The sequence below is a fragment of the Sarcophilus harrisii genome, chromosome 2, assembly GCF_902635505.1.
Source record: "Sarcophilus harrisii chromosome 2, mSarHar1.11, whole genome shotgun sequence".
NCBI classification, from domain to species: Eukaryota; Metazoa; Chordata; class Mammalia; order Dasyuromorphia; family Dasyuridae; genus Sarcophilus; species Sarcophilus harrisii.
Window position 1 is genome coordinate 367540162 of NC_045427.1, and position 19286 is coordinate 367559447.

At 32.3% G+C, this 19286-nt stretch overlaps 1 protein-coding gene across 2 annotated transcripts in view; it reads left to right on the forward strand.

Moving 5' to 3' along the window:
- Window positions 1-19286, forward strand: part of ATG2B (autophagy related 2B) — an 89859-nt gene that overhangs the window by 22332 nt on the left and 48241 nt on the right. Inside the window, exons 5-14 of one of the 2 annotated variants that reach the window (XM_031953299.1) lie at window positions 4145-4307; window positions 6777-6956; window positions 7933-8029; window positions 8421-8603; window positions 12248-12399; window positions 12492-12600; window positions 13311-13572; window positions 15085-15235; window positions 16164-16256; window positions 16484-16672. In XM_031953299.1, coding sequence (XP_031809159.1) covers window positions 4145-4307; window positions 6777-6956; window positions 7933-8029; window positions 8421-8603; window positions 12248-12399; window positions 12492-12600; window positions 13311-13572; window positions 15085-15235; window positions 16164-16256; window positions 16484-16672 — 1579 coding nt within the window. Of the gene's footprint in view, window positions 1-4144; window positions 4308-6776; window positions 6957-7932; window positions 8030-8420; window positions 8604-12244; window positions 12400-12491; window positions 12601-13310; window positions 13573-15084; window positions 15236-16163; window positions 16257-16483; window positions 16673-19286 lie in introns of both variants that reach the window. The other variant, XM_031953298.1, reaches the window with a different exon arrangement.

Genomic DNA, 19286 nt, shown 5'->3' on the forward strand with positions numbered 1-19286 from the left:
CTGCCTATTCATACCCTTTGACCATTTATCAATTGGGTAATAGGCAAATTTTTATAAATTTGACCCTATCTTTGAGAAATGAGGATTTTATCAGAGATACTTGTTGCAATTTTTTGTGTGTGCCAGTTTTCTGCATTCCTTTTAATTTTGACTGCATTGGTTTTGTTTGTGCAAAAACTTTAATTTTACATAATCAAAATGATTTTGTAATACTCTATATTTTCTGTGATCCTAAAATCTTTATCCATAAATCTGATGAATAAATGATTCCATGCTCTCTTAATTTGCTTATTTTGATCATGTCTTGGTATATGGATTTAGATCTTGGTCTATATTTATTTACATTTTATTTGTTAGTGTTTAGCATAGAATCAATATTTAGTAAATGCCTTTACATTCATTTATTTATTCTTCAATCTTCCATATGCTGGATGTTGTCATATCTGCAGTTCATAGTGAGTTTCACTTTGTAGAAAATGGCAAGGTTCTGGCATATTCTTGACTGATAAATTCTACAGCTTTTCTACCAAATAAGAAAGGCCATATGAGACTCGGACTGTCCTGGTAGGAAATAAATGAGATGCTTGTTGATCATTTAACATTTAACAAAATTAAGATTTCAGTTGGCAATAGCAGGATAGGAATATTCAATAAGAATATAGCATAGTTTCCTTCCATGTCTGCTGGCCTCTGTTGATGTTCCAGTCAGAAATCAGGAAGCTTTGCTGATGCCGGCTTTTTTTACTCAAGCCACCAAGAAACTGTCAACCCAAGATTTAGCCATCTGAGCTATAGAAATCTTGAAGGCACATTTTCATGACTATTTTAAGTAAAAATCAGCCTACTTTATATGATACATGCTGTTCCTTCCACAATTAATAAGTTTGTAGAGAGTTTGTTCCGTTGAAGAATGAAGTTGGAATGAAGTTTAGAAGAAAGTGAGAGAAATGTAAATACAGTGGGAAATGGTTTTTCTTAAAGATTACACCTGAGAAGGAAGGGAAGGAAGAAGAGATTGATTAGTGGAGATAGTAAGATATAATAAAGGTTTTATAAGAATGATGGAGACTTGGTGTGTTTACAAGTAGTTGTGAAAGAGACAGTATAAAATGAGGGGTTGAGGATTATGATAGTCTGAGAGATCAGCAGAAGAAAATGTAGGGTGATAGAAGTAAAGGTGGAAATGGAGGATTGACTGTGGCAAAGAAAATCACCACATTCAGAAAAGACTGGAGTGGAGGATGATGAGACTGAGATTAGTGAGTGATGTAGAAAGTCAAAAGAGGTTTGGAAAATCTGCTTAGCTAGGTCAGTGGGACAAAAGCAATTTGGGTAAAGTTGCAGTGTTGCCTTTTTGCATTTGCCACATTGACATTAGATAACATAAATTTGGAGTACACTCTTTGAGCATGGTATTTTGAGTTTAGCTTTTTTGGTTAGCGGATTGAAGAATGAAGTAAAAAACTTCATATTTTCACTTTTCAACCATCTCTTCATTTCCCATTAACTACTCTGCTTGATTTCAATTCCACCATCATCTTCCAGCCTCTGTACTTGGGTAATTTCTGGCACTCCCTCCTCCTCTTCAGTTTTCAGTTTTCTTTTGCATATTATCCTCCTCTTTGAGATTGTAAGCTTCTTGAAGATGGGACTTGCTTTTCTTTTTCTTATGTATGTCTCTAGCATTTATATATATATATATGTATATATGTTATATTATATAGTAGTTTAATAATAATAATAAATTATTGTTTATGTAGTATGTATAGGAAATTCCATATGTCAGCAAAGGCCAAAAGATAAAGAGGAGAGAAAAAGGGGAGTAGAGCAGGAGAGGGAAAGAGAATAAACAGTATTTTGTTTATTTTAGAGCAGGAAATAGAAAGCCATGACTGGAGTGGTTGAGGTGGATTGGAATGAGGGATTGATAGGTGGAATTGAGGAGGGTTATTCTTTGACAGTGTTCACTATTGTCACTGGAAAGGGGAATGTAAAATGGGACTGGGAATATGTCTCTAGGGAGACATTAGTATATGGGAAGATCTCCAGTGATAGAGACATGTCAATATTGAGAAGGTCCAAAGCCTCTTTGACCCAAGCTCCTGAGATCTTGTCAGAGCACTTATCTGCTCAAAAATCTGGGCCTTAATGCCAGGCTTCCTTGTTTTGATTGATGAACATGGAAAAAATAATTTACTTATATTGAAAGCATATTGCTTGAGGTTTTTTGTCCACTTAGAAACTTGATGAATATTTCTCAAGACAGGCAGATAGGCTCAGAGAAATTGTAAAGATAATTTTTTAATTCTTCCAAATATTTTCCAAAGATAAGCCATATTTAGATTATAGTACACAGAAAAAATAAGCTTTGCATATATAATTTTTTGAGATCTCTATGCAGTTACATAATAAAGCAAAAAGCATTTATTCTGTTATGTGTGAGACACAGTACTAAGTTCTTGGGCTATGATAAGTAAGACTGGAAGACTTCTTGTCTGGAAGGAGTTTAAATTTTAAAAGATGACTACAGAAAAGGGATTTAGAAAAAATTGCTTGGCTCTACTCAGTGTACCAGGAACAGGGTCCAGGTTCCAGTGGTTGGGCTCTGAGGACATTGGCCAGGATTGTGGTTTTATAGTTTCAAAATTATATATATATATATATATATATATATAAAGTTGTTTATTATTAGTATATTATATATTATTATATATATAATATATATATTAGTTTTTATATATATATATATAAGTTGGGGAAATTATATGAAATCCTGACTAGGTGCAAGATAAGGTGAACACTAATCTACAAGAATCCAGTGTTCCATTTTCATTCATTCAGAGCTTGGATGTATCATACATAAACCATGCCTAAAAACTAAGAGTTTGTTTGCAATCTGCATTTATTGGGTAGTGTCCTTTGTGTTAGCATCCTATTGCAGAAGGAGCTATATGAATATGGATTAAAATCTCAAGTTGATGAATATTAATATTTTAGGATTTTTTAGTCCACAATCTCTAATTTTTACAGGCAAGGAGAGTCATACATCCAGATCTGGAGGGGAACTCATATAGTACAACCCCCTCTTTTTTTAGGTGAGGAAACCATGAATGCTAAGTGACTTACACAAGGCTATATAGATACTATCAGAAGCAGAATTTGAACCCACGTCCTTGACCACAGAGGAATAGTGAATTAGGAATTAACCAGACTCTTGTTGGTGTACTCTTGCCATCCTTATAGATGAATAGAAGAATAAAATATTGCATTTGTTTAAATTGAAGACTGATGACACATTAAATAAAAGCATCAGTCAGAAAATAGGATTTATTGAGACTATCTGCTACATGCCAGGAAGCAGTTTCTGGAGCTATAAGTTTGAAGGGGAAAAAAAAAATTCTTACTTTCAAGGAGCTTTTATTCTAATAAAGGATAGTACAAATATAGCATACATCATTAATATAAAATGAAAAGAAATACATTTTGTTGTTCAGTCATGTCTGACTCTTTGTGACTATGTGGATCATCGCATGCCAGACTCTTCTGCCCTCTACAATCTCCTGAAGTCCAAGGGCTCATTTGTTGTTTCCATATCCCTATTTGTCCATCTCTTTTGCTGTCTCCTCAGTCTTTCCCAATACACAGGATCTTTTCCTGTCAGTCCTGTCTTCTCATTATGTGACCAAAATATTTTGTTTGAGCCTTTGACTAGTGTTTATTAATTTAAGTACTGACTGATTTGATCTCCTTGCCATCCAAGGAACCCATAATTTGAAAGTATCAACATACACAAAGAAGAAAAAGGGGACAGTAGAATTGGGGAGGAGAGGGGATCAAAAAAAAAAAGCCACTTAGTCTGAAATTTTATATAAAAACTAGGCCATACAATGCCATTTACTGTGACTTTGATAGTGTCACTAAGTGCTTAATTTTTTTTTGGAGAACAGAGTAGTTTTACAATGAAATCACTATAATGAAGTAAATTGATTTATAACCTACTTCACTGGAATATTATGAGCAGTACCCATTGATGAAAACTTTCTGTGAAATTACTTGTTTATACATTTACTATAATAGTAAGCAGATGTTCTTGGTTAACTTTTTAAGAAAAAACAATCCTTCTATTTTGGATTTCGTTTTTCAGAACTATGTATTGTGATGAAACTGCTGATGAATGCTCTGGAATCAATGTACATCAGCCTACAGCTTTTGCTCACAAGCTGCTTCAGCTTTCTGGAGTCTCTGTCTTTTGGGATGAGTTTTCTGCATCAGCAAAATCTTCTCCAGGGTCTTCAAGTGCACCAGTGGTAAAACAAATGTTAATACAGTTAATACAGTTGTTTAAAAATTTGAATTGGCAATATTGCATTTCCCCCAAATGTATTGTAACATCCCTTGTTGGAAGTACTTCTTATTGTGAAGTAGCTATCACCCTCGGAGTAGAGTGAAGACTTTGATAGTATTCTTACCAAGCTAAAAAGGCATGTATGAAAAAGGCATGATTTTAGATTTTGTACAAGAAGCAGATTACCTAAGTTTGGTGAGGTTCATTGCCAGCGCGAATTTATCACCAGGTGATGACTTTATGTATTTGTAGCAAGTCAAAGAGATATGGAAGATATGGAAGTATTAGTTGAAGCAGTGACTGCCCTGATAATTATTTTAATAATTAATTGATAATTATTTTAATGATAATCCTTTAATTATTTAGGTATATTGTAATGTGTCTCTTTCTATTTTAGCATTTCACGTATTTTAGTAGGAATAAATGTATCCTATGAGAGAATAAAAATAAAGTTTATAATGATAATTTTTTAAAAAGACCTTCTAGCTTAAAATGGAAAATGTTTACATGTTATATTTATAGGGACAATAACCCTGGCATGCTTTTTTATTTTTCCTTGACTTTTAAATCATACTCCTTATATCAGCCAAACTAAACTTTCTTCTTCCTCCTGAAGCTCCCAGTGTCACTCTTAACTCCCTCAAATCAGATGACTGCATATAATAGCTAACATTTGTATAGCACTTTTTAAGACTGACAAATTTCTTAATATATATTTTCTCATTTGATCCTTACAACAGTCCTTTGACGTAAGGGCTGTCTCCATTTTGAAGATTGGGGCAACTGAACCCAAGTTAAATGATCATTTAAACTAAGGTGATTTTCCCAGAGTTTCAGAGCTAGCAAGTATGAAACAAGTTTTGAACTTGCTTCATCCTAATTTCAACTCTGACATTTCTTCCAGTGTGCCAATTTTATCCTCTTTAAAAAAAAAAAAAAGACAGCTTATCATGTGCCCTAAGCTCCTTTATTTGTCCTTGATTATATCTTAGAATCCCCTTAAATCTTCATCTGTCTTGTCTTTTGCATTTCTTGCCAAGCTGCCTCCTCCTTTACTTATACTTACCCATTTCTTTTCCTTCTATGAGCTCCCTCTGTCATCTTTAATCTTAGTTTATTCTATTGGCTTTTTCCTTATGAGCAATGTTCAGGTCTTTATCTTTCAGAAATTTTCACAGACAGACCCTGCTATCCTAGAAAGAGCTTACTATCTTAAGTGCATCTTTGTTAAAACCAACTCACTTTCAACCCTTTTTAAGGTTATCATTGATTTCTTAGTTGCTTAAGTCTGAAGGCCATTTTTCACTTTTTATCTTACTTGAGTTTCCTGGAGCTTTTGTTATACCCAATCGGTCCCTCCTGCATACTCTCCCTTTTTCTTGACTTAGGTGACATTATTCTTTTCTGTTACACCCACCTGCTTAACTGTTCTTTTCATGTTCTCCTCAATTGCAACATAGTCCATATTCTGTCTGTTTGCAGGTATTTACCAAGGCTCTGTTTTCTGTTCTTTCCCTTGGTGATTTTATCTACTCTGAATTAATTTCTATTTACATAGTTGACTTCCAAATTTGAATATTTAGTAATAGGATAATAAATGTAACGTTGGTGGGGATTTATAGGTCATTAAGTCTAATGCCTTCATTTTACAGATGGAGAAACTGACAATTAGAGAGATTATGTAACTTGCTCAGGGTTATCCAGCTAATAAATAGTCTAAAAATCCAGATGTAGATATTTGTGACTATTAAATTCCCTGTTTTCTAGTCCTACTAGCTCTAATATCTCATGAATTGTAGTCTTGCATCTACAATTGCCTGCTGAAAAATCTCTGCTTTGGGTGTCTTTTTACCTTTTTAAAGTCATATCCAAAATAATTTCCTTTCCACCTTAAACCATTGCCTTCTCTAAATTATTTCTATTGTTGGAATGTTTTGCATGCTAATACACGTTAAAAGCTTTTTAGAAAGTTTTTTTTTTTTTAGATTTGAATTTGGTTGAAAATTTCAATTAAAAGATATTTTTCTTTTTATTAAGAATAGATCAATTAAAGGATCTTTTACACTGTAGACTAAATAGTTGTATATGAATCCTTATTTAAAAAAATAGATTATACTTTAAAAGCAATAGAGACACTTGCAAATGTAATAAATTGGTGTCTCTTTTTGTAAAGCAGAAAATACCTTTTAGTTAACTATTATTAAACTACATGGCTTGCATTATATTTGTATTGGCAAGAATTTTTCCATACTTCTTTAAAGAAAAAAAGCCTTGTATTATTTTCTCTTAGTATGATTTATACCAGTCATTCAGTCATGGTGTTTTTTTTTTATTACTATTTTTGGTCTCTTCTTCCTTAACTGTTGGTTTATTAGACCAGTATAGTTTCATAATTTGCTAATACTTTACCTTATTTTGTTGCATTTTATAGGAAACTGAACCAAAACTTTCACCTAGTTGGAATCCGAAAATTGTTTATGAGCCACACCCACAGCTCACTAGAAATTTCCCAGAGGTAGCACCCACTGCTCCTGTTCAGATTGGAAAGATGATTGGTAGAATGGAGCTGAGCCTTACCTTAAAACAAAATGAAGTACTTCCTGGAGCTAAGGTTAGTTAATTTTATTTTTCTATGATGCTAAGTGTGTCTCTAATCTCTATATAGCAAAAGTTATTAGCCACTATGGAGATTCCAAATTACTGGGATATTTCTGTCCAGCTTGTTCATATGGATTTGTTATCACTTTTATACTCAGACCGAATTACTGTCAGAATCAAGCATTCTCATTATGGTTGCTGCTCAACTAATTCCTGAACCCTTTTCCTTTTTAGTAGTCTTGCAAATTCTATTTATCACTGCCTACCATCTAGGCCAAAGCTTCTTGAATTGTGGGTGACAACCCTATGTGGGGTTGTATAATTGAATGTGGATGGGATGAAATTTTGATTTATTGCCTGGAAATGTTTGATACTATTTTTTGATACTGTATGTTATGGGCCAAAACTCTGTACTTGAAACAAGGATTCTTACAAGGTGTTAACTCAGTGGAATTGATAAGACGATGGTTATCTAGTTTAGCCTGGTGATTAATAGTTCTCTAGTTCAGTGATTGAATTAATTTTACAACAAATAATGGTTCCCTAGTGATATAATGATTAGTTTATACTGGGTTATACTGTAAATGATCTAATTATAATAGCATATAATCTGGGACAAACTCAGCCAGCCTCAGACTTGGAGAAGACAGAGGATTGGAGGCGGGAGCTCAAGCTCTTGGAGCCAAGGAGAGAAGTTCATTCCTTGGTGGCTGGCATGTTCTCCTGCATTTCCTCCACTGAGACCAAGCTAGGGGTTATTGTCACTTGTTATTGTCACTACTATTCAATAATGTATTGTAGAAATGTTTGCTATAACAATAAGAGAAGAAAAATAAATAGGAATTGGAATAATAGGTAATGGTAATCATTCTTTGCCGATGATACTTGTATATTTGTACCTCATAATTTATGCCAAATATTTCTGAATAATTATGCCTTGTCTTCTCTTCCCCCCCCCCCCCCCCCCCCCCCCCCCCCCCCCCCCCAAGTTGGATGTTGATGGACATGTAGACTCAATACACCTGTTTCTTTCACCAAGGCAAGTTCATCTGATTTTGGACCTGTTGGCTGCTATAGCTGGACCAGGCAAGTAAAAAACTAAGGAATAACCTGACTATTAAAATTTTATTTTGACTTTGAATAGAATATTCTATTATTATTGTAGTTGAAATGTACAAATATTACTATATTAATTTATTTGAATTCTTTGTATAGAAAATGATTATATGACAGTTCTTTGGCCTGAAGTGCTTAAGCAGCTTTTAAAGTGGCATTTGCAGATTTTTGCAGATTTAATTACTTTAAAAACACATTTATTTCTAAGATTTGAAATGTGAATGTCTAAAATGAGTATAGATTTATACTTACTATGTTTAAAAAATTATTATTTATATTGAATGAAAAGTTCTTTGGGGATATGGAAGTGGGAAATAGCTAAATATGTATTAATGATATTTCCTTTTATGTGTATATGCAGAGAATTCTGGTAAAATAGTGCTACCTACTAAAGATAGAAAAAATCGTCCAATACAGCAGGAAGATGAGTATCGGATTCAATTAGAATTGAATCGGTGTTTACGAAGAGATTCTCTCTCAGTGGGTGCATCATCTGAGCAGAGTTTTTATGAAACAGAGTCAGCTAGAACACCTTCTAGCCGAGGTGAGCACCTCAAATGATTTCACTTTAATTTTGCTGCTTTTTTTTTTAAAGGGACACAGCATGAATTTGGAATTTTTGTCATCAATAGTATAGTATATAAGAACAATATAGACTGATGTACTGGAAAGTGTAGGAGAATAATAACCTAAATGTAAGAAAAAATATTAGAGAATATTTTTTTGTTGAAATTTTTGAGATTAGTTGCATTCATACTCTATGATTTATAAGAAATGTTTAATTCTGTTATAGTTTCATATTTTAAATAGGGACGGATTAAAAGAAACTTCATGCTTGCATAAATTATGTAACAAAAGACAAGTTCAGTATGTTAATATAAATTTCAATAGTTAACATATATTATACATTTAATGTGCAAAGCACAAAAAATAAAGATAAAAAATTCTTTGGCATAAAGAAGCTTATATTCTTCTTTTCGGATGTATTATATTCACAAATAAGTGTAATATAAAATAGAGAGTGAAAGTAGCAAATAAGATCAGACTTAAGTATGTGCTGTAGGAGAATAGTAACAACTTGGTAGATAAAAGATAAATGGAAAATGTGGTACGTCATTTGAGTCTTCAGTTTTCTATTTTGATTAAGATTGCTGCCACTCTCTAGTCATCCAGTTTTCCAACATTGCATTTATTCTTGACCCATCTTCCCCTGACATTAGTTAGTTAAATATCTAGTTAGTTGTCAGATCTTCTTGATTCTACATCTATAACAACTCTCATCTTCTCTTTCTTTCTGTTTACAATATACCATTCTAGTTCAAACACTCATTTGTCTCCTGAATCATATTTAGTCTTCTATTTGGTCTCCCTACCTCAAGTTTTTTCTCATATTTAGCCATCATTTACATGGCTGCTGAATCAAGTCTGACTTTTTTATTGGCTTCTTCAATAAATTCCAGTATCTCCCAATTTCTTCTTCTATTGTACAGACTTCTAAGAGATCTATTATGTATTACTTCCTTTCATGTTTTTCAGTCCAAGCAAACTGGCCTTTTTGGTGTTCCTCATGATAGAGACATTATCTTTGTGCACTGGTTATCCTCAAGCCTGGATTCTTTCCTCACTTTTGCTAATGTTTCCTGTTTTTTCCTGACTCTCTTGTTCCCATAGCTACTAGTGCCCCCAAATTACCTTGAAATTATTTTGTAATAGTATTAATGTGTGCCTGCTATTTTCCTCCAATAGAATGAAACCTCCTGGAGGTCTGGGACCATTTCATTTTGGCTTTTCTGTCTCTAATGGCTAGCATGGCAATTTCCACATAGTAGATATTTATATTCAATATGTAATATATGCATATTGATTGTTTGAAGGTAAGCATTATGAAAGGTAGAAGTAAAGAATGAGTACATTCAAAGTGTGGGGTACAGCATTTGCAGATACTTGGAGGAAGGAGGTGAAGTACTGCATTCAGGAAATACCTGGCAGTTTAAATTTTGTTGAATGTAGAAGTGAAGAAGGGTAGAAATGTGAAATAAGGCAGAAAAGAAGGTAAGAAACAGATTGCAGAGGATATTAATGATGGGTTAATGGGCTAATATTTATCTTTGAGGCAGTAATAAACCACTGAAGATCTTTGACCAAGAGTGGTAATATGATTAAACCTGTTATTAAATGATTAAATGCTGATTAAATGTTTTGGTAGTTGCATTAGAGAATCCTTAAGGAAAATGAAAATAGAGATACAGGGACAAATTAGGAAGCTTTTGTGGAATTCTAGGGAAAACAGAATGTGTGGCTGAATTTAAATTTTGGTGACATTTATTCTCATTTGATTAAATGTTGTAGTAAAAGAAATATGTTGTATTTGGTATTTATTGTTTGTTGATAATTCAAAAAATTCCTCATTACTATGATGGCTTCCCTTCACTAAGATAACACTCTGTTAAAGCTATTTAAGGTTCTTTAATTCATGTAGCTACAGGTGTACTCTTGTTTAGAAATTCTCTGATTAAGTCATGCATAAAACAGCTATATGTGCCTTGTATACTCTTTTATTCTAAACATCCTGTACCCTCATAGAGAGATTCTTTGTGGAGTGTGACGTTCTCTGAAGTCTCTGGCTTTTTGATAATATTGCATCAATTATGTTAACTCTGTAATACTTCTTTGGGACTGAAGACAACTCAGAAATCAGCATAGTGTTCCACATAGGAAAATTTGAAAGGAAGATGTAGTTGTTTAGATTTTGACAAGCAGTGGCCGAAGCAGAATTTATAGTGAATTGAATAATGAGCTGACTATAGAATTGAATAGGAAGAAGACTGTTTAAATTGCATGGAATTGCATGAATTGGAAGAAGACTGTTTAAATTACATGGAATTCTGTGGAGTTGTTTTTATTTTTTTATTTTTTGCTGAGGCAATTGGGGTTAAGTGACTTGCCCAAGTCACACAGCTAGGAAGTTAAGTGTCTGGGCCAGATTTGAACTGGGGTCCTCCTGATTTCAGGGCTGGTGTTCTATCCACTGTGCCACTTAGCTGCCCCATAAAGTTTCTAAAAAATAATTTTTAAAATACAAAAATTCTAAAAGTTTTATGTATAGCTTAACATCAAATTTAACTTCAAATCAAAGGAGAAATAGAACAAATCTTTTTTAGGGTAAAATAGTAAATTTAAGCCAAGTCAGTGATTGAGGAAATTATTGGATGGTGATATTTTCCAAAGTTTCTCCATTTACAAATTTTTAAAATTATGCTTATTTTGAAAAATTTGATTATGCTTATTTGTTTAAATGGTAATTTTGTATTTGTTTTTGTGTTTTCTTAAATCTCAGGCAGGATTTAGGAGTTGAGGTAAGGAAAAAGGGGGCCTGAGGGATAAAATATCAAAAAATTAAGAAAATAAAGTAGAGCATCATTGAAATATTTGTCAAAATTCACAGAAGAGAACAGGCATATTTGGTTCGGCACACAAGGAAACAAATTTATCTCTAAAGCTAAAATGTTGAATTATATGTTAAAAAAACAAGCAATTTATAATTTTACAGTAAAACTTGGTTCAGTTTTAATTTAATTTAATAAGCTTAAACTAAAGCTAATAGGCTTAAAACTGACTTAAATTTCTAGTACTTTTTAATAGACATTGCTTTATAAATCGGGTTAGGAGAAAAAAATCAGAGCAAAAGGGAAAACTGTGGGTGAGGGAAAAAATAAAAAAGTGAACATAAAACATATTGATTTATATTTAGTCTCAATAGTTCTTTTTCTGCATGCAAGTGTCATTTTTCAATGCAAAGTTCATTGGGATTGCCAATAAATGGTGGTAGTTCTAAGAAGAGTGTCTAGAAGTGGTCATGGGGAACAAGAAATAGTCTAAATTATTGGGACCGTTGAGTTAAAGGAAATAGGGGAGATAGGAATTGCACTGGATAAGAAAGAATAGATGGGTCTTGATCTTGACAACTAGAAAGGTATCTTCATTGGAATTCTGGTTCCACTCAATTTTTTTCCTTAATTAGTAAAGTACTAAAATACATCCCCAATACAAAAAAGTTGTTATTCTTTTTGTTATAATGTACATTTATAAGCTTCAACATATGGAATTGTTTACAATGTGCCACTGATATTAAAAATTAGATTATGTAAATATGCAATGAAATTAATAAAATATATTTTTTCCCAGAAGAAGAAGTTTTCTTCTCCATGGCTGATATGGATATGTCTCATAGTCTCTCATCTCTTCCTCCTCTTGGAGATCCCCCAAATATGGATCTTGATCTCTCCTTAACTAGTACATTCACAAATACTCCAGCAGGATCTCCATTGAGTGCCACTGTGGTAAATTATAATTTATTCTGGTTATTGTGTTCTTGTTACTGTGTTCTTCAAAAATTATGCTTTTTTCCTGCAACTGTGTTTTTCTATTTTAGCTTCAGCCAACTTGGGGTGACTTTCTTGACCAGCATAAAGAGGAACAATCAATCAAAGGATCTCCATTTTCGCCCAACTTAATTCACCATTCATCTTTACAAAGGACTTGTAAGTAAAAACAAAAGTGACTTTTTTTTCCCTTATTCTTTCCTTACTACTGTAATCTTCTAGATGAAAATATTTGATTTATTTATAAATTACCATTGTTGCTGCTTTCATGTTCTCATTATAATACAAAATGTTTAGACAATTCAGTATAATTTATGAAGAAAATGAAGCAGTTGAACTATTAATTGTACGTTATCTTAGCATAGTTATCTATTAAATATTAATGTTTTTAGTGAAAACATACACCATAAAAATTACATTTTGTTATTACAGTGTAGGAGTCTTAACCATCTGATTTTTGTTTTACTGTTTATACTTTCCTTGAAAGAGAACCTCAGGTTTCTTCTCTGCAAAATTTAATTGAAATAAACAAGGCATAAAGGAAGATTTGGTGAGCAGATTTTGGGTAATCTTTAATTTTTTTCAATGCTTTTTTTTTTAATTGCAAAAGCCTTGTTTACACATTTACTCCTGTAACATATTCTTTCCTACTTCAAGTATCAAGGACCCTGGATATGAGATACAGATGGATAATAACTGAATTTCTTTTCTCTTCAAAAAAATTTTCCTGACATCACTTAAACTGTTGGGATCATCTTATTTTTTAAGTTATTACATGAGTAAATGTTTTACAAATTTGGGTGTAATATATTATTATTGAAAATTAAATTTGTTGCAAATAATTTTTGAAACTTATTTATGTGTTTCAGCTCTTCCTTCCAGATCTGTTTCACTGGATGAGTCCAGGCCTGAACTTATTTTTAGATTAGCTGTGGGAACTTTTTCAGCCTCTGTACTTCACATCGATCCTTTATCACCACCTGAAACTTCTCTGAATCTTAATCCATTGACTACAATGGCATTATATTTCTTTACTTGCATAGAAAAGATTGATCCAGTAAGATTTTTGGCACATGACTTTGAATCCTTCAGAGAAGTCTTTGCAGAGGCTTGTTCCCATGACCACCTTAGGTATGTGTAGTTTTAAAATTTTTATTAAAAGTAAAGTAAAGAATTAAGTAGTGATATTTTAAGTATGAACATTTGTTAAAGTGTGAACATTTGTTAAGAAGAGGGTTTGAACCTTTGGTAGTAAAGGCTTAAACTTTATGCAATTACCAACTCTTCCATCTTAACAACCCTGTTCTTGGGGAGGTATATAAATTGAGTTAGCATATTGAGATAGATTCATATGTTAGTTCTAGGACTTAACAGGTATGTGATTTATTACAGGTCATATTTTGATTCCAACCTATAAGTATTAATGAATGGAAAATGAATGTTACAGTGGTCTATTTTCAGGATTAGCATATTTGGGTTTTTCAGAAATAGTAATTTCATATAGAATCAAGATTTTCCTCTTTTTCCCTTATCTTGGGATTATGCCAGCCCTTTAAAGATATCTTCATGCTTTGATGTTATTCCAACTCATAGTCCAAGTAGTAATATATGTATATTTAGTGGAAGAAGGAAAAAGTAATGAAACAAAACTTGGAATTGGCCAGAAGCAATATGAAATGGGTTAAGGACATCCATAGAACCTTAGTTTATTATTCTTGATCCACATGAGTGGAGGCCACAGTAAATATTTGTTAAGTATACTTAGTATGATAATAACTATGATCATCACTCCCTAGTGCCCAGCAATTTAGAGAATATAGATTGAAGATAGGTAATAGTTATTTTTGCCATTTATTCTTTGATCATTTGTTAAGTAAAACATTAATTTTGAATCAAGAAATTTCTCTTCCTTTTCCCTTAGTTTATAAAATTTATTATGTTGACCATTTTTCACCCACCAATCCTAATGATCTTTACTTTCTTTTAGTCTCTGTCTCCCTAGTTTAAGAGAATACAATTCTCAACTTGACTAAAGAAAAAGAAGCAGAAAAGGAACAGTAAAGCTTTATAAAATTTTATATTTCAAACAACTGCCTTAGATTTGATTTGCCTTTAACCTAAAAACACATAATTTGAGGAACTACCAAAAAGCACCTTTTTTACATATGCAGCATAAATGTTGATACAATGATAGAGGAGCAGTAATATCTGTGATAGTAATTGTTCTCTAGTAAGCATAGAGGCAGTTTTTCATTCTGTGAAAAAAGTGAGCATTTTATCTTTACATTTAACATCAGAAATTTTTGCAATGATAAATGTTGAAAACTGTCAGACTTGGCAAATAAGTTAATGTTTATTTCATGGCACTTGTTTTCTATGAAAATAAAGATATTTATGTAGTTGTTGCCCTCAGGAACTACAGTTCAGTAGGTGAGAGAAAAATATATAAATAAGTGAGGCAGGTGCTGTAAAAGATAAATAAAACAAAGTCTATTGAAATAGGCTCAAGGATGTGATGATCAAAAAGTGATACTTTGGTTGTTCATTGTCATTTATTAAGGATAAGGATAAGTCTGAGTTATCTGTTACATGGTTTTTATTCTCAAGTAAATAGATATTTTCAACTCACATTTTTCACAACAGATTTATTGGTACTGGCATCAAAGTATCCTATGAACAAAGGCAAAGATCAGCTTCTCAATATTTTAGTACTGATATATTGGTTGGACAAATGGAACTTTTGGAGTGCCTTTTTCCCACTGATTCTCATACTGTTTCTACACACTATACGGAGGTATGCCAATTTTATTTTACAAATAATGTTAATATAATACATAACAACATTACTATATTATACAATAATATTACATTAATATTTATAATAATATTAATATTTAAATATCAATATTGATGAATAAATAATAATTATCATTAAATATTATTTACTATAGTAACTTCTTAAATCATCTGTAAAGTGTAAAGGGCTTATGATCTGTGCCAGTAAAAGTGAAAAAATAGCTTGTGTATGAAACCACAGATCTTTGAAATACTAGATTATGGAATCATGAAAATGTGCTTATATATCATTTACAGAGCATTTTACCCACAACTGTGAGTTACATAGCAGAATAATTACCCTTTTACTGATGATGCTCAGAGAGATTAAGTGATTTTATGGTTATGTAGCAAGTAAATGAGCTGGGAATCAAATTCAGGCTTTCTAGCCCTTTGCTCTTTCTTCTATGCTATGCTGCCTTTCAAAGTAAGACAAATAGTTTAGAAAAGAAATGCATTCTTTCATAATTTAAAGGATAAATCAGTTTGTTAGTGTGTTAGTGATTTAGACAATATATTTATATTTTTTATTTGGCTATTGTTAACTTTTATATTAACTTTTTGAAAAGATTGTTTCTGGAGTTATTTGCTTATAGCATGAAATAATGAAGAATCTGAGAAATTATTTTGTAATAATGTCGAAAAATGGGTAAAAGATTTTAGGATAGGAGCAGTTAAGTGACGAGGTGGATAGAGGACCAGCCCTCAAGTGAGGAGGACCTGAGTTCAAATCTGCTCTCAGACACTTTTCAATTCCTAGCTGCGTGACCCTGGACAAGTCACTTAACCCCCATTGCCTCAGCAAAAAACAAAACAAAAAAAAAAGATTTCATGATAAATGTCATTTATAGTTAGATATTTTACATGTTAATGCTTTTTATTTTTAGCTTTTGAGGTTCCATTCTAAAAAAGGAAGTGATTTACATCCCCAGACTTGTCTTCAGCTTCATTATAAACATTCAGATAATAGAGGACCCCAAGTAAGTTTTACTTTTGACTTAATATCAAATTTTACTTTTTTAAATTTGAAATAAAGCAGAATTATCAGACTATTTATATTTATCTTTAATTTATATTTATTTTATTGGAATAAAATAATAAAATGACAATATAAAATACTTTAAAGATCTCTTAACATGCTAGGCATTGTTATTTTTACTATTGTCATAATTTTGCTAGTGATGTTAATAATATTTCTTTTATTTAGGGCAGTCAAGCACGACTTAGTGCAGTTCCTCAGAAAGCAGAATTACATATCAAGTTAAATCCAGTGTTTTGTGAACTGGATATTAGTATTGTGGATAGATTAAATTCCTTGCTTCAACCACAGAAACTTAGCACAGTGGAGATGATGGCTTCTCACATGTATACATCTTACAACAAACACATAAGTCTGGTAAGTATATAATGAATATCTGGTAAAAAATCTGGTAAATAATATTACAATGCAAATATATCAAGTAGCTTCAAATGTCTTTGATAAAAATATGACACTCTGTTGACTCTTGCAAATACTGTTTTACTCAAAACAGCTGTTGTTGGAAGCTGGATGAAGTCACATCATTCTTTGTCATGGCAATTTGGAAGAAATGCAATTCATTCTTTAGGCAGCATCATAAATGCTTTGAATATTTGTTTTTCCTTTTTTATTTGTCTTACACTGATTTTATCAGAATATTTGGTTAGGTAGGTCCTTCTATTAGTGCAAGTCAGTAGTTTTTCTGAAATTAATCATCTTAGGGGCATGGAGAGATTCAGCATCTTCAGGATCATGTGCTTAGTAACAGACCCTATTGAACCCAGAGCTTCTTTACTGTAAGACTGACTTTTCATCACTAAGTGTTTGATATTGTAACAATGATCCATTCATCTTTTATCAGCAAACCAAAACAAATATGGGTGAAGAAATACTAAGTAGCTTCATTCCCTGGAAAACAAATGGAAGTTTGAATAATTTGATTACTCAGGAGATGGGCAACTATTGGACCTGTTACGACAACTTCAAGAAAATACCAGGCCAAATTCTCTGTCACCATGAATATTTATGAGTATATTTTTAACTTAGATGATATCTCAATAGTTCTCTTAAATCAATGTTCTTTACTATTTGTTTTTTTTTCCCCTAGATGAATTTTTTTTGAAATATATTTTAGGCGCAGCTAGGTGGCACAGTGGATAGAGTACCAGCCCTGAAGTTAGGAGGGACTTGAATTCAAATCTGGCCTCAGACACTTCCTAGTGTGTGACCCTGGGCAAGTCACTTAACTCCAATTCCCTCAGCCAAAAAAAAAAAATACAATTTTCTGGTTATACACGTACATTCATTTTTTAAAAACACTTATATGTTATGTGTTTATCATTAATTCTTGTTCAGTCAAGATTCCCATTAAAAGCTGTTTGTCCACTACTTAGGCAAGGTTGGAAATTTTTATGTCTTACTAGGATCTCATCCTTCATTTTAAGACATGCAACTTTGCAGTTGTGTGACATGGAAAACTGAATTTTCTAATAGTAAAATATGCAACATTATGAAAGAAATGTTAAGTCTCAGAGTGAGAGGTCCTTAATGGAGAGGGCAGTACCTTCATTTTGGCAATTAGAGAGCTCTGAAAGCTTAAGTATTTTAAGTGTCCCTTATTTTGCCCCTTTCCTCATCTGTTTTTGGTGGCTGTCTGTTTCCCTTATCTCTACTGTCAGATCATATCTAGATGAGTCTTGGTTATTTGTAATATAAGTTTTTAGTAGTTAGCATCTGTAGGCAAGTGTTTTTGGAGGAGCTTTCTTGATTATAGGGTAATTTTTTTTTTTCTAAAAAGTATGTTTAAGAATTTAGGAATAGAGTACATGAGTATTAAAAAAAATAATATAAGGGGAAGATTAAGATGCAAGGTAGGCTTAAAATCTCATATTTATTCAGAAGAACAACATATAGAATTGGTTTTGGTTCTGTGATTCTTTTTTCCTTACACATCTTTTGTCAAATTTTATTTCAAATTTTAATGTTCTCTGGTTTGGTTTCTTGGGGGTCTTTGAGGCGGCATTTGTTTCAGTTTCCGTAATCACCAGAAGAGTAGCCAGGGGTCAAAGTCCAAATCCTTTATTATCTTTTTGCCTGATGCTGGGCAACTTTCTGCAGAGTCTTTTAGTCTGGCCTTGGTCTTAGTAGAGGAAGTACAGGAGGTCAGATCAGCCACCATGAAGATCGAATTGGTTCTGAAAGGTTAAGCTCCTGCTTCCAGTCCTTTATCTTCTCTGCCTCTCCGAATATCTGAATCAACCTAGCTGAGGCTCCTAGTTTATATGTTCTACACTAAGTATAAACCAATCATTATATCACTAGGAAACTATTATTTGTTGTAGGATTAAATCGATCATACTGAACAATCCTAAACTAGATAATCATTGTCTCTTCAATTCCACTTAGTACCTTGTAAGCATCCTTGTTTCAAGTTTAGAGTTCTGACCCATAACACAAATTGTTCATTTCATCTATAATTCGGGAATTCGGACTGATATTTTTTGTTTCTTTTAAAAGCAACACTAGAAATTGTTATATTTAAATATGCTTGGTAGTATCCAGACTAAAAGAAATTCAATTCATAGGTTATGTGGATTTATTCCATTTCAAAATACTGCTTTAAAAATGTTGGGTTATTGATTTTGTTTTAGCAGTTTTACGATTTAACATTGTTTTATACATTCTAGCATACAAAATAAATGGAAAATTAAATCCTTTATGCAATGATTATATAGGTCTGGATTTGTGAAGTTTGAATAGGGAATATTTCAACAAGTACATTTAAAATTATTTTTAATTTTTTTGAAGTATAAATTAGAAATTCTTCAGCAAACACCAACATTTCTATGGACAGGTGGAAAAAGGAATGTGCATGAAACTTTAAAGTGTGTGTGTGTGTATGATTTAAGATGGTAATATCAACATTACCTCTCTTGTATGTGCTTTCTTTGAACTTCTATCTACTCTTCTGTTTTTTAAATATTGCGTTGAC